Below are 16,135 nucleotides of genomic sequence, written 5' to 3'. Positions count from 1 at the left end.
TGTCGTTATGACAGGATTTAGCAATGCTTGCAGCAAGCAGCACAGTGTTGGGCGGTGACAGCTTCCTGGAAGAAGAATTGTATTTTATATATTTAGGTGCTTTAAGGAGGGTACGTAAGCTTCAGGTGGTCTGCCCCACCTGTGTTGGCAGCAGTCACCTAGCCAGCTGGTGTTGTGACAACACGCCTCTACCCTCCTCACTCCACCATCACTCCAACATTCGTCATACAAAGGAATGTTTAAAAAGGCTGGCTGCAGTAGGCCTACAGGCCCTTGTGTAACAGGTCCTGACTACGCCCCTTCAGTTACATTTCTTTATTATAGCACTGTGTGTTGTATCCATTATATATATATATATATATATATATATATATATATATATATATATATATATATATATATATATATATATATATATGTGTGTGTATGTATGTATGTATATATATAAAATATCGTGCCGAATAGGTAAAATTGGTCAATTAGCAAGAACTCTTTTAAAATTAAATCCTTTCTAAAATTTTCTCTTATACGTTTAAAGATATATATTTTTAATTTATATTAATGTAAAAATTAATAATTTGCACCAGAAGAAACTTAGAAAACTTACCTAACCGTATTATAATAAGCACAATTTAATTTAGCTTAATCCAGCTAAATATATTTTAGATAAGTTTACAATAATTTAATAAACAAACACAATGAAATATATTTTTTTCGTTAGGTTCAGAATGATTTTTGTGAAATTGTTGCATACACAAATTTTCGCTTGCCTTATTCGGCAAGAAGACCGTTGCTATTTAAGCCAGAATAACAAATTTTACCTATTCGGCACGACATATATATATATATATATATATATATATATAATTTAACTATAATTTAATTATAAAAAACTGCGTGTTCGCACGCATGCTCTCTCTCTCTCTCTCTCTCTCTCTCTCTCTCTCTCTCTCTCTCTCTCTCTCTCTCTCTCTCTCTCTCTCTCTCTCTCTCTCTCTCTCTCTCTCTCTCTTTACACAGGGTTTGACAAGGTTAAGGATCCCTAGCTTTATTGACAAGCTGTTACCTACTTCAGCTCATTTGAAAGCATTTTTATTGTTATGAGACATACAAGTAGGGAACAGGATGAAGTTGGAGCCATCTGTGGGCCAGCATTTTCATTTGATCAACTGACTTTATCTCGTTGACATCATTATGCTGTACGAATGTGTTGCATACTCGAGTCATCCTGGGTATATAGGATCTCAGATGGAGTGAAGTTCTGGAGAAGGGTACAGCCAGAGTGAAGTTGCTGCTTTCTGCCCGTCTTGTGGCATAAAAGCTTGTTTCACGCTGTCCTCGAAGTGGATCCAAGTGTGGTACTTTGACAATATTGGCCTTGTACATAACAGTAAGGCCACCCACATCCCTCCTATGTTGAAGGCTCTGCTGAAATGACAGATCTATCCAGGATGGGTCCAGGCGAGAGATGAGACGTCTTGCTCTGTTCTCTACTCTGTCAAGCTGTCGCAGATGAGAGGGGGGGGGCAGGCAAACCAAGAAAGTGGAGCATACTCAAGGTGCGAGCGTACTTGTGCCTCGTACAGAATCTTGCAGCCCCTACTGTCAAGTAGATGCGAGATACGGCGAAGTGCTGTAAGCTTCCTGGCTGCCTTGTTTGCAAGATTTACAACATGGTTCTTCATGGTTAGTTTGGAGTCAAATTTCACCCCAAGGATATCAACTTCTTCTCCAGGTGCCAACACCCTCCCATTCATCCTTACTACAGCACCAGCATTACCATCATAGTGCCTAGAGACGATCATCATTTGCGTTTTTTCAGGTGCAAATGTTACTTGCCATCTAGTTCCCCGAGCTGATATAGCTCTCAGCTGGTGATTGATGTAGCTTAGAGCAGCTGGCATTTCTTCTCTTAGATAAGTGAATGTCAGTGTGCAGTCGTCTGCATATGCATGTGATTCTGGGATGAGATGAAGAAGGTCGTTGAAGTAGACATTCCATAACAATGGTCCCAGCACGCTTCCTTGTGGGACACTTGCCCCAATAGGATGTCTTGCTGATTCCGTTCCATTGAGAACTACACTTAGAGATCTACCAGGAAGGTAATCACTGAGGAGACATAGCATAGAGCCTGCAATTCCCAGTGCTTGAAGTTTTGCTAAGAGGCCCTGGTGGCCTGGTGGTTAACGCTCTTGCTTCACACTGTGAGGGCCTGGGTTCGATTCCCAGCCAGAGTAGAAACATTGGACGTGTTTCTTTCCACCTGTTGTCTATGTTCCCCATCAGTAAAATGGGTACCTGGGTGTTAGTCGACTGGTGTGGGTCGCATCCTGGGACACTGACCTAAGGAGGCCTGGTCACAGACCGGGCCGCGGGGGCGTTGACCCCCGGAACTCTCTCCAGGTCTCACACCCGGTCGAAAGCGCCAGCAATGTCCAGTGCTACCACACAGCTGACTTTGGATTCATCCACTGACTGGTGCCACGTAGTGGAGAGGTTTAACAACAGATCAGCAGCAGAGTAACCTTTCCTGAAGCCATATTGACGATCACAAAGTAGTGAGTGACAGTCAAAAAACTCTGTCATTTGTCTTGAGATTGTCTCAAGGATCTTACCAGTGATTGACAGGAGTGACACTGGTCTGTAGTTGCTGATTTCTGCTCTGCTCTTCTTTTTGTGAACAGGGACTACATTTGCCTCTTTCCATAGAGAGGGCTATTTACACTGTACTAGGCAGTGCTGAAAGATGCGAGTTAGAGGTGCTGCTGGCTGGTCTGCACATCTTCTCAGCAATCTTGGGCTCAACTTGTCTGGGCCCACAGCCTTTTCTTGGTCAAGCGATTTAAGAAGGAAATGCACCTCCTCTCTCTCTCTCTCTGCTTCAATCCGGGAGAGACTTGGTCAGTACCATGTAGCAATTTTTTGTGAAGTTTCTTGTGCTGAAGCTAATAAAAGATCCTACGTATGATTTTGTTCAACTTCAAATTCTTTAGTGAATAAAAGTTGGCTAATTTATCAGACAAGAACAATGAATTGTGAAAGCTCGTTGAGAAGTTTATTTACGTATGTTCCAGGCGACTTTATAATGCATATTGTAGCATTTGACTGCAATAATTTGGCACTGCTGATCGAGATGGGGCTGATAGTAGTAATTCATTTCAGTGATATTCAGCCTAGTATCATTGGGGTCAAATTTATTCAGAGATTGGTTACACTTCATTTATTGGTTAATTTTTTTTACGTGAAGCACGAAAATGGTGGAGACCGTCCTGAATAAAGTATGGTGTAAGCTCTATCCTGTCGTGCAGTATACACGTATCCCTATTGGTTACAGAGCTTCAGAAGGCTGATATTGGATCCTGTGTTCACATTTTATGTAAACGACGTAGATCAAGGTAGAAAACTGACGACGCAGAAATAGCTCACTCGAGTCAAAGGATGACTCGAGTGAGCTCCTAGAAACCTTGGATAAGATGAGTGGTTGTGAGACAGTGATAGATGGAGCCTAGTGGGTAAAAAAAAAAAAGTAACCCAGGCACCTACAAACTGAATTTAGGACAGTGCATGCGTATTGGAAACAAATACCATAAGTACCAGAAGACTGTAGTAGGCCTACTGTTAAATTTTTGTTTTTAAAGCAACCGAAATTATTTGTCTTGCGCAGTGATACTTGGCAGTTTCTTCGTCTTGTCTGACGACGACAGACCAGTGTTTCGGGTATAATATCTGAATCTAACTTTGTCCCATTGACAGTATATCAGTTGTTCAAAGTCCTGCCTTGGTTAAATATTTTCAACATCTTTTACATCACATTTGTGTATCTTCCATCTGCACGCAACATTTATATTACTTCCCATTCTACATCTTTTTAGGAATGTAAATTAAGTGTTTTTAATTCATCTTCGTAAGAAAGATTACTAATGTGTTCCAGTGTAGTACAGTGAAATAGGGAGACCAGAACTGCACTTTATAAATAATAAGTGTTCGCTAACAACAGATTGTATTACAGCCTTGAAACTTGTGTACTTGTAGTTCATGCCATAACGTCAAGCAATCTATTACGTTCATGCTCTGATGCTTTTGCTTCAATTTCTGCTAACCAGAACTCCTTAAGTCTTTCGCAAACGGTTAAGTTGTGTCGTGATATCGAGAAGTAAAAGTCAGAAAAGCTTGAAGGTTATATTGTAACTATACATGTAGTTCATGTAGATATTATTCTCTCTTGATGGCCGAATTATCATGACCAAATATACGTACTTTTCCTTCTCTGTATTTGGTAGCCCATTAATAGAGTTTTAATTACCTTCATGTACCTGCATAAGCAAATATTTTGAAAGAGCAATGACAAGTATATAGAACAGGTGTCCAGGTGGCCTTGTGTAACAATCCCCGCAACCCGACACTGGTCAGGGCAGGCGGGTGGGCAGGCAGGTGTTTCCTTGACACCTGTCACTACAGCCACCTGTGTTGGAGTAGTGGAGGGAGGAGGTTGTAGTCCCTCAGGATACTCCCCTCCGCTGGAATATGGCTCAGGCTCAGCGACAGATAAGCTGTAATAAGGTGTGTGTTCATTTGTTTTCTTTTATGAAAATGATGTTGCTTTTATAAAGCAAAGTGATATAGAAAAGGACTAAGCACAGACAACTACATGAGCAGGGATCCAGACACGCCAGTTGCAAGTTGAAAGCTCGTTTTCAGGAGTTGTTCAATGAACATAATGGAATGTGGAATGTCAGTAGTAGTCAAGAAGGCCAGCTCAAAGTGGCACCTGCCTGGCGCCACTGTGTCCAGGACAGTTATCCAGGAATATTTAAAGAAAAGTCAGAAAAACGGCTAAGCACGTAAACCTCACGAAAACGATACTAATCGTTTTCGTGAGGTTTACATAATACGTGACATGAATCATTAATGGTTCACCGTTTATACAAGCTGTGATGATTCTCTGTGCGTTTTCCAGCTCAGCAATTTCGCCTGTCTTGAAGGGAGCCGTTAGGACGAGTGACCTGAAGACTGTCGTCATTGTCTTGTCATCTCTTGTTCTGAAAGTTCTAGTTATCCAACCTGTCATTTTTCTCGCAGTTATGATAATAACATTATTGTGCTACTTGAACATATTGAGATCTGACACCTGACATTATCACCCCAAGTTCTCACATTTGACCTGCATTCTGTTAAGTGGTTTGAGTTTGTCTTGCACCCTGATCTTGTTTTTATATCTTCGTTTCTTCGGTGACTTAATAACAGAAATTTGCCCTTTTTGAACATAATATTGTTGTCAATACCCGACTTTGAGGTAATAATGTTACCTGAACTTTCTTTTAAGGGACAAAACAAAGCTAATGCTACGAAATCCAATGATGGAATGGCTACTGAGAACTTTCAAAACAAGCGAAATGGTAGCATTGGTGACACTGCTCTCAGAGTTTCGTTCAGTGTTGACAGCTCCATTCGGGATAGATACCTGGAGGTTATTCCGGGGATCAACGCCCCCGCGGCCCGGTCCATGACCAGGCCTCACGATGAATCAGGGCCTGATCAACTAGGCTGTTACTGCTGGCCGCACGCAGTCCAACGTACGAGCCACAGCCCGGCTGATCCGGCACTGATTTTAGGTATCTGTCCTGCTCTCCCTTGAAGGCAGCCAGGGGTTTATTGGCAATTCCCCTAATGCTTGATGGGAGGCTGTTGGGCAGTCTTGGGCCCCGGACACTTATGGTGTTTTCCCTTAGTGTACCAATGGCGCCCCTGCTTTTAATTGGGGGCATTTTGCATCGCCTGCCCAGTCTTTTACTTTCGTAGGGAGTGATTTCTGTGTGCAGACTTGGGACCATTCCTTCCAGGATTTTCAGACATATAGATCATTTGCGGCTCATTACTGTGAAGACCTCAAAATCCTAAATATGTACTCTCTGGAATATATACATGTCGTGCCGAATAGGTAAAACTTGCTATTTTGGCTTAAATAGCAACGCTTTGCCGAATAAGGCAAGTGAAAATTTGTGTATGTAATAATTTCACAAAAATCATTCTGATCCTAACGAAAAAAAAAGCATTTCATTGTGTTTATTTAGTATTAAATTATTGTAAAATTGTGCAAGAAAGGTATAAAATACCGACAATATGAAAGTTAAGACACATGTGCAACATCTGGATATCTTTATTGTAGTAGACGTTTCGCCATCCAGTGGTTTTATCAATACAGATTCTAGGACATAATAGGAAGACAGTAAAACTATATACAAAAGATGAGGTAATCAGTCCCTCAGCCTTGGAGTTAGTGTTCACAGCATCGTGGTGGTGGATGTTGTGAACACTAACACCAAGGCTGAGGGACTGATTACTTCATCTTTTGTATATAGTTCTACTGTCTCCTATTATGTCCTAGAATTTGTATTGATAAAGCCACTGGATGGCGAAACGTCTACAATAAAGATACCCAGATATTGCACGTGTGTCTTAACTTTCATATTGTAAAATTATCTAAAATATATTTAGTTGGATTAAGCTAAATAAAATTGCGATTGTTATAATAAGATTAGGCAAGTTTTTTAAGGTTGTTTTGGTACAGAATCGTTAATTTTTATATTAACATTAATGAAAAAATATATCTTTAAATGTATAAAGTAAAAATTTTAGAAAGGACAATTTTAAATGAGTTCTTATTAATTGACCAGTTGTACCTATTCGGCACGACATGCACATGCGTGTGCCTGCGTGCGTGTGCGTGTTTGGTAATATATACATGGAAGATATTTGAGGGCCTAGTCTCAGATCTGCACATTGCCATAATGTACTGGAGTGAAAGATACCAGATTAGATGTAAAATACAGCGAGTAAGTAAGCAAGGGTAACCGTAGGGAGAGTACGAGATGTATCATCTTCAGTGGACCCAGACTATTAAACTTCTACCTGAATATATCAGAAGCACTGACAGGACAAGTGTAGTAGTTTTCAAGAAATTTGACACGTACCTCCAAGTGTTGGATCAACCAGGCTGTGATGGATATGTTGGGAGGGTAACAGGCCGTAAGCAGTAACAGCTTGGTTGACCAGGCAAGCACGAGACAAGCCCAGCCCAGGAACGAGCTGCGGGATTGAGAGAAAACGTAAAACCCATCAAAGGTATAAAGTTAAAAAGGCTTCAGAATCTTCTACGCCTGGGGAGGTTTCTGACAAATCACGGGTAAATTAATCATGGCTTTTGTTTCGCTAATTTTACGTCAACGTAAATTTACGTACATTTAACATCCAGTATCCAAATCACATAAACGAGGAAGAGAGTAATGGCGGAAGTTTTTTTTTTTTTTTTATCATGAAGTAGGAAAGCGTTTCCTGACGTTAGATACCAAACGCTCGCTAGTACCCACAGCGACTCCGAGCTAGGGACATAAATGATTCCGTGTTAAGCTCCATGTAAAGAGAGAGACCTGTGTGTGTCTGTATTCACCTGTTTGTCGTTGCAAGGGTCGGGTCACAGCTCCTGGCCCCGCCTCTTCGCTGGTCGCTACTAGGTCTCTCAGTAGTATCAGTTCCTAGTAACCAGTTACCCGTAGTATGACTCACTACCAACCGTCTGTGTGAATCACTTGTTGTTATTCACTGTTGCTGCTGACTAGAGCATGTTTTTGAACGCCGCTCACCCCTAGGCATCATTCGTGAGTCAGTCTTAAGATAGAGAGCAGAGAGGCAGGGCAGGCCTGTGCTTCCCATATTTTCCGTTATAATTATACGTACTAACCAGCCTACGTGAGTGTTCTTACCCAATCCACGTTTCGACCCCACATGACAGGTCTACTCTCTCCCTGCTCCAAGATCTTCATCGTACCTCTTTTAAAGTATGTATGGATCCTTTATCCACTACATCACTCTCCAGATTGTTCCACTTCATGACAACTCTGACTGAAGAAATACTTCCTAACATCCCTGTGACTCATCCCAGTTTTACACTTCCAGTTGTGTATGTGTACGTGAATGGTGCAGAGTTAAGAGTAATAAAAAGCTTAAAAATGTACTTTATTAATGAACTGGCAATTTAATGTGGAAAATTCATAGATTTGGGTCCATAAGAACATAAGAATGGAGGAACACTGCAGAAGGCCTACTGGCCCATGCGAGGCAAGACCATTATCAAGTCACAAGGAATATTAGTTACCTGTGGCCTATTCTAAGTGTTTTTTCTCTTTTAGTGTCACACTCTGTGACTGCTGGTAGCAATAAGCTGTTTCAAAGTACATAATCACTGGTAAATCGAGAACAGACGTAACCGTGAAAGTGGTTACGTGTATGTGAATGTACTGCAGTGGTGTGTCAAGACTGTTAATGTGATGCAGTGGAAGTATTCTGAATTGCTTGTGTACAGGTGGCTGTGTGTGCATAGGAAGGCGAGGCCAGAGGGAACGCATGGGACAGACGCTCATTATACACACACAGCTGTTCTAGCACAAGGTGGATTATCATGATAGTAGGGGAGGGGTAGAGGGGGGAGTTAAAAATGGACGAGGTGGGAGAATAGAAGGCATTGAAGAGAGTAGTTTAGGTACCTTTAAATTAAGTTGGATAGGTACCTGAGTAGGAGTAATATCAGTGGTAGACTGTTATGAAGTCATAATATGCGCTTTATGGTAGTGAATTGAGAAAACTTTTCGTCCACCAGGGACTACCAGTTGATCAAAGTCCTTGCTGGACGAAACTTTTTCTCCTTTAAATTCCATGAACCACGTACTGTGTCCTATTAGAATGAGTAGAAGCGGTTGGGTGAGAGTAAAACCTGCCGAACATGGACTGTAAGAAGATGGTGAGGGTGAGATGTGGAGAGAGGGGAAGGAGGGCAAGGGAGAATTTGTAGGTAGTCAGCACTCGTCCATGGTATTCATATTGTGGTGGTGATAACGTGTTTCGCCTCTCGTATTTGTATTGTGGTGGTGGTGCTAACGTTTCCCACCTCGTGTTTGTATTGTGGTGGTTGTGGACTCAGTGGCTACTTGTGTATAGGCACTGCGGAACTGCAACATCCCCTGTTTTCACTCGATATTATCGATAACATTCAATATAGTAAGTCTTTTTTTCTTTAATTCTTTCATTAAACTTGTACATTATATAATCCTTAAGCTTAATGTCAGTAGACATCCCCTAGTACATGAAAAATTATAGAACTGTGCACTTCACAGTTCCAACGACTCGGTGTTTGGCTGTTGTGCGCATGCGCACATGTCCAGATAAGACGCTGCACGCTAGGTAGAGAGAGCACTGTCGCTGACGCAGTGCCGACCCTGTTGTGCAAGTGTAAGGTAGTGTTTCTTTTTGACTCAGCGACGTGTGTTGTGCTTAAAAACCATGTACCATATTGTTGAATGTGTTAAAGTGTAGAATTAGATGATTATCATGCTTCCAGCTATTTTATTTAATTAATTTTATGTTTGTTTCGTTTTACACAATATTAAAACAATGGCTAAAAATTTTCTGAAGCAGCGCCTCCACTAATTTTAGCTACGAGCCGCAACCTCCAGCAGCCACTCACTGGTAGTGCTAACACATCTCGCCCCTCGTTGTGTTGTAGTGGTTCTAACGCTAGTTAAAATTGTATCATATTTTTTATTGTTGTAATATTTACATATTGGGGAGGCTGTCTTTGAGACCGGGTCGCGGGGACGATGATGCTCCGAAACCAGAGATTTTAATTAATGAGCAAAATTAAGGGTTAATTATTGGAAAGAAATGAAATTTCAGTGAAGTAGATCTCGTATGATCTGCTAACTACATATTGTAACACAGTGAGGCGTAGGAATCCACATGGGTAGCCATAGGTTCAAATTTCACTCGTCCCGTGACCTGGTTTGTATATTTCGACCGCTAAGTGAGGTAGTCTTTAACAGATAAACGCCATTTCTTATTCTTGCGTCTTCTGAGGGTCACGTTTAGTTTAAATATAGGGACCATGCTTGCACTGTGGGTTCTTGCATATCATTGACTAGTGTTTATTTTTTCTTCCACCCCACCCCCCAAAAAAAAAATGCACAAATATCAAAGGTACACAAGTTTTGATACTTGAAGATATAGTAATACAACAACTGTGCATATAGCCAACACCACCAACACCTTTTTCACCATCACCGCACCTTCACCACACTGTGTTTTCCACGCCAGCATCACCGTTGTCTTTTTTCCAGAGATATACACCACAGCACCGTATCATCCTTTGCAGATGATACTAGGATCTGCATGAGGCTGTCATCTGCTGAGGACGCGGTTAACCTCCAAGAAGATATAAACAAAGTTTTCCAGTGGGCAACGGTAAACAATATGATGTTCAATGAGGACAAATTCCAACTACTCCGTTATGGAAAACTGGAGGAGATAATAACTAGAACAGAGTATACTACTGACTCCGGCCATACAATAGAGCGGAAAAATAATGTAAGGGACCTGGGAGTAGTAATGTCTGAGGATCTCACTTTCAAGGATCACAACAGTGCCACGATCGCACGTGCAAAGAAAATGATAGGATGGATAATGAGAACTTTCAAAACGAGAGATGCCAAGCCCATGATGATCCTTTTCAAATCACTTGTTCTCTCTAGGCTGGAATACTGCTGTACATTAACATCTCCATTCAAAGCAGGTGAAATCGCAGATCTAGAGAGTGTACAGAGATCCTTTACTGCACGTATAAGTTCTGTCAAGCACCTTAACTACTGGGAACGCTTGGAAGCACTTGACTTGTACTCGTTGGAACGCAGGAGGGAGAGATATATCATAATCTACACTTGGAAAATCTTGGAAGGAATGGTCCCAAATCTGCACACAGAAATCACTCCCTACGAAAGTAAAAGACTGGGCAGGCGATGCAAAATGCCGCCAATAAAAAGTAGGGGCGCCATTGGTACACTAAGAGAAAACACCATAAGTGTCCGGGGCCCAAAACTGTTCAACAGCCTCCCATCAAGCATTAGGGGAATTACCAATAAACCCCTGGCTGCCTTCAAGAGAGAGCTGGACAGATACCTAAAGTCAGTGCCGGATCAGCCGGGCTGTGGCTCGTACGTTGGACTGCGTGCGGCCAGCAGTAACAGCCTAGTTGATCAGGCCCTGATCCATCGGGAGGCCTGGTCATGGACCGGGCCGCGGGGGCGTTGATCCCCGGAATAACCTCCAGGTAACCTCCATGCCCCTCCACTCCCTGCTTGGAAACAATGAATTTCTTGGGGAAAGCGATCACATATCACTCAGCTTCAATATATTATGGATCGGCTGCAGGGAAATTGGGCGACCCTCACTTGATTAGTTATTAAGGTACCTTTACTTTACCTTTACCGAAGGTAAGGTAAAGGTACCTTAATAACTCTAATCAAGTCAGGGTCCCCGATTTCGCTACAACCTATTTTTTGTTGCTAAGAGATTATCTCAGTAGAGTGGACTGGTGTAACCTGACAGGTGATTATCCTGTGGAGCAGGACTGATCACATCATCATTTTTACCTCCCCACTACTACTACTGCCTACAATACAGTCCCCTCTGTTAGGTAAGACACATATGCAACAGTTAGGTATCTTTATTTCGAAAGGTTTCGCCTACACAGTAGGCTTCTTCACAAGGGTATCTTGGTACAGACCTGAAATCAATTTTGTCAACTTCTACTAGTGAGAATGGCTGGATTTGAGAGGGACCTGACCTTCCAACGACAACATTCTTACCTCTACTAGTGACCTACATCTCACCTCCTGGCGGTATATAGGCTCCATCCTGTCACTTCAACTCCATATTGTTTCAGACTATGGAACAATAATACTCTTCTTCAGACTGAGGGACTGACCACCTCAAAACTTCAAGGATAATGGACTGATTACATCGTCTTCAAGTATCTTCTGCTTCTATCAACTTTTCTGTACTCGACTGAAGAAGCCTACTGTGTAGGCGAAACGTTTCGAAATAAAGATACCTAACTGTTGCATATGTGTCTAACCTAACAACCTGTCGGTATTTTATACCATTTTAATGTTCACAGTCTCCTCTGCATTTGACTGATGAAGCCTATCGCGTAGGCGAAACGTTTCAACAATAAAGACACCCAACTGTTGCACGTTTGTCTTACAAACAGATGTGCCTGGGGAGAGAGGATGTGTTTATATAAGTGAGCGTAGTGACACGAGTCAGGCGAGGAATGATGAAGTTGACTTCTCTGGTAGGTTGAGGATCACATTATACTGCTTATGCGTGTCTTTCTGTCTCGTCGATATTTTATATACCATTTGGCTGCAGGAAGATCTGGATAGGTTGATGCAACACTCAGAGAAGTAGCAGATGCAGTTTATTGTAAACAAGTATAAGGTTCTGAGCCTGAAAAGGGAGAATAACCATGACAATAAATAATGTAGATCTCGATTACTCGGAATTAAAGCCAAGATAACAGTGCATAAGTGTTATGCCTCCCAGCATACATCAGGGGGATTACTAATAGACCCCTGGCTGTCTTCAAGACGGCACTGGACAGGCACCTAAAGTCAGTACCTGACCAACCGAACTGTGGTTCGTACATCAGCTTGAGTGCGGCCAGCAGTAACAGCCAGGTTGATCATACCCTGTGTGTGAGGAAATGGTATGGTGATACCGACAAGATGTGGAAAAAGACACTTATGTACAGTTCAGGACATTTATTAAAGGAAACGTTTCGCCACGAGTGGCTTCTTCAGTCCTAATACAGAGAAAACTAAGAAAACATTTATATATATAGTGGCAGGAGTCAGGTGAGGTGACGCGTGGGTAGAGGTGGTAGTAGTAGTAGTAGTAGTAGTAGTAGTAATGGAACTAAGGAGGTGAGGCAAGAGAGGGACCTGCTGGCATCAAGTAACACCAGTTCCCAGGATGGGTAATATCCTCTTGCTTAGTAATTTTGATCATACCCTGATCCACCATAAGGCCTGGTCTCACACCGGGCCGCGGGGGCGTTGAACCCCGAAACCCTCTCCAGCTAAACTCCAGGTATGATGTTCTAAGGTTATACTTCAAATTTATATGCTTGGTAATACGTCATTTAGATTATGCCGCACAGTTCTGGTTTCCAGCTTACAGAATGGACATAAATGCGCTGGAAGACACACGGATAAGGATGACTAAGTCGATCTCGTGTATTATCTTTCCTATGAGGATAGACTGTGTAAGGGCACTTCATCTGCGCTCTGGAAATGTGTAGAATTAGAATGGGTGTGATTGAATTGTACTATTAAAAAACAGTCCTCGAATAAATAAAGGTAATATAAATAATAAGCTGAAAACATCTAGCCAATAAAGGTTTGTCAGGAAACAGGACAAGTGTCTTGGTCATATGATGACCCGCAGCTGGAGCTTTTGGTAATAGTTGTGGGACGCTTGGAAGCACTTGACTTGTACTCGTTGGAACGCAGGAGGGAGAGATATATCATAATCTACACTTGGAAAATCTTGGAAGGAATGGTCCCAAATCTGCACACAGAAATCACTCCCTACGAAAGTAAAAGACTGGGCAGGCGATGCAAAATGCCGCCAATAAAAAGTAGGGGCGCCATTGGTACACTAAGAGAAAACACCATAAGTGTCCGGGGCCCAAAACTGTTCAACAGCCTCCCATCAAGCATTAGGGGAATTGCCAATAAACCCCTGGCTGCCTTCAAGAGAGAGCTGGACAGATACCTAAAGTCGGTGCCGGATCAGCCGGGCTGTGGCTCGTACGTCGGACTGCGTGCGGCCAGCAGTAACAGCCTAGTTGATCAGGCCCTGATCCATCGGGAGGCCTGGTCGTGGACCGGGCCGCGGGGGCGTTGATCCCCGGAATAACCTCCAGGTAACCTCCAGGTGGGTGAGTAGCGAGAACGTTGGAGAGCTTATTAAAAATAAGCCAGGTCAGTAAGCCTGGTGCGGTGCTCCCACGCCTACTCAGTAGATGTGGGTGGATGAGAGCTGGTAATTCATACTTACAAATTAGTTTAAAAAGACACGCGAGCAAACACTAGGACACATTTATTATAAAAAGTGTTTCTTGGGACCAAATCGATCCCAGCACTGGTTTGGTAATAGAGTTGTGGATGAACGGAACAAACTCCCGAGTACCATAATAGAAGCTAAAACGTTGTGTAGTTTTAAAAATAGGTTAGATAAGTACATGAGTAGGTGTGAGTTGGACCTGACTAGCTTGTGTTAATAGATCTGATGCCGTACTCCTTTAAGTGGATGTAACCTAACCTGACCTGACTAGGTTCGGTCATTGGCTTAAGCCAGTGGGAGACTTGGACTTGCTTCGCTTGGGCCAGTAGGCCTACTTCAGTGATCCTTCTTATGTTCTTAACCAAGGTTCCAGGGCCGAAAAGTTTTCTAATAAATGTCCTAGTGGTTGTTCACGTGTCCTTTTAAACAAATTTAGGTGTGAGTTAGATCTTCCTAGTATGAGCCAGTAGTCCTGCTTCAATATTCCTTCCTTATGTTTAGATGCTGGTAAAGCTCTTTTTTCGAGGAATTGGAGTTAGCCCTCCCACCTTTTCATTCTCATAACCAACTCACCTGGCCAGGTTTTGCAAGACTTTTTTTTTTTTTTGCCTTTTAAATTTTAATGAAGTGTTTAAGTGATGCTGGATATTTTAACTTGGCGTTATTTTATTTGTATTTTAGGAAACGAGTTTTCCGTCAAATTTAGAATACTGAATGCCCATTTATAGATTGCAATTAACTCTTCCTAGTTAACTTTCTTGAGTGTTCTTATTTTGTAATTTTGGTGAGAGCAATGAGTTATCTAGCAGGTCCAAGAATTCTTCAAGTTAATTTCTAGTCAGCTTGCACATTACCCTCCTCAGTCGCTTCTCCCATTTGGTAGGGAGAGTCGGTTAGTCAGTTTAGATATGGAGGAAGATATAGCAAGATGGTGGTGATAGAGAGCAGGTGAGTGTGAGGGTAATGACAGTGGCGGCCAACCTATCATGGCGGTCATCTGGGAGAACAGCAGGTGGTAGCTGTGATATTCCTCCCTTCCCCTCATGCTCACACCTGCTTCCACAACTGTTGCTTGATCCAGCATCACAACAATGCTACACACCTGTAGCTGTCCTCATCTCATATGGACTAGCTACTTTGTTTTCACCTTACTGCCTCGCACTAGTAATTTATCCTTGCCTCACACTTTCACACATGTTGTCCTCACCTCACTTCCTTACCCCTTCTGTTCTTATGTTCACTCTTGGTGTCCTCACATCTTAATGCCTCACACTTGTCCGAGGTAGTGAGGTGTGGGGGATAACCTGTGATCCTCATCACTCATTCAGAATCCAGCATTAGCAAACGAAAAAGTTTCGTACCTCAGGGTACGGTTCTGGCTCCTTAGCTGTTTATCCTTATAGCGGACAAAAAAATACCTCGGTATAAGCCACAGAAAATTTGTAAGAAGATATAAGCACAATCTTGGAAACATAAACACATATGCAGTTTAATGTGATCCTTTATTGAAAACGTTTCGCCCACACAGTGGGCTTTTTCAAGTCATACACAGAACTGTGTATGACTTGAAAAAGGCCACTATGTGGGCGAAACGTCAATAAAGGATCACATTAAACTGCATGTGTGTTTATGTTTCCAGTGTGTCGGTATTTTATACCATTTATTTTCAAGCACAATCTTATTGAACAGTAGAGAATAACATGACGTTCAGTGATAACAAGTTCGTGCTGTATAGATATGGAAAGAATATAGAACTCGAAAGGACACTGTATGTAAAATGCATGGAGATCACCAAATACAACGGAGGAACGTGTGAAGTACCTGCGAGTAATACTGTCAGCCGACCTATCTTTTAAAGAACATAAAGCAAATGTCACGAAAGTCAGGAAAATGACAGTGGGTAATAAGACCTTACCAAAATTAATGCCATTGGTGGCTTAATTCAAATGGATGACGAAGACCAGTGGGCAACTGTTTGGTATCTTTATTGCTTCTTCAGTGCTGTTCAGGAATGACACCAAAAGCAGTGGAGATATAGAAATGTTCCAGACCATGAAGCTAACCTCCCGAAGCCGAGGTACTGACCACCTTAAAACTACCACTCCGAGAGTGATGGACTGATTACGTCATATTTAATATTTGCTACTGCTGTAACCTCTGTATCGGACTGGAAAAGCCTACT

The 16,135-nt window shown here is 42.2% G+C and overlaps 1 protein-coding gene across 1 annotated transcript; it reads left to right on the top strand.

Annotated features, from left to right (window-relative positions):
• Positions 1 to 6,420: 6,420 nt before the first annotated feature.
• Positions 6,421 to 15,404, top strand: LOC138852456 (uncharacterized). The gene is made up of 2 exons (XM_070083149.1): positions 6,421 to 13,353; positions 13,825 to 15,404. Exon 1 carries the CDS (start codon positions 10,219 to 10,221, stop codon positions 11,131 to 11,133), a length of 915 nt encoding a protein of 304 aa, XP_069939250.1. The 5' UTR covers positions 6,421 to 10,218; the 3' UTR covers positions 11,134 to 13,353; positions 13,825 to 15,404.
• The last annotated feature ends 731 nt before the right edge of the window (positions 15,405 to 16,135 follow it).

This window comes from Cherax quadricarinatus, chromosome 9, assembly GCF_038502225.1.
Source record: "Cherax quadricarinatus isolate ZL_2023a chromosome 9, ASM3850222v1, whole genome shotgun sequence".
NCBI classification, from domain to species: Eukaryota; Metazoa; Arthropoda; class Malacostraca; order Decapoda; family Parastacidae; genus Cherax; species Cherax quadricarinatus.
Note: the sequence above shows the minus strand (reverse complement) of the source record. Positions and strands in the feature narration are given on the sequence as shown.

Bases quoted from the DNA above. Each gene is read 5' to 3' on its own strand.
- LOC138852456 (XM_070083149.1), top strand. From the start codon at position 10,219: ATGAGGCTGTCATCTGCTGAGGACGCGGTTAACCTCCAAGAAGATATA.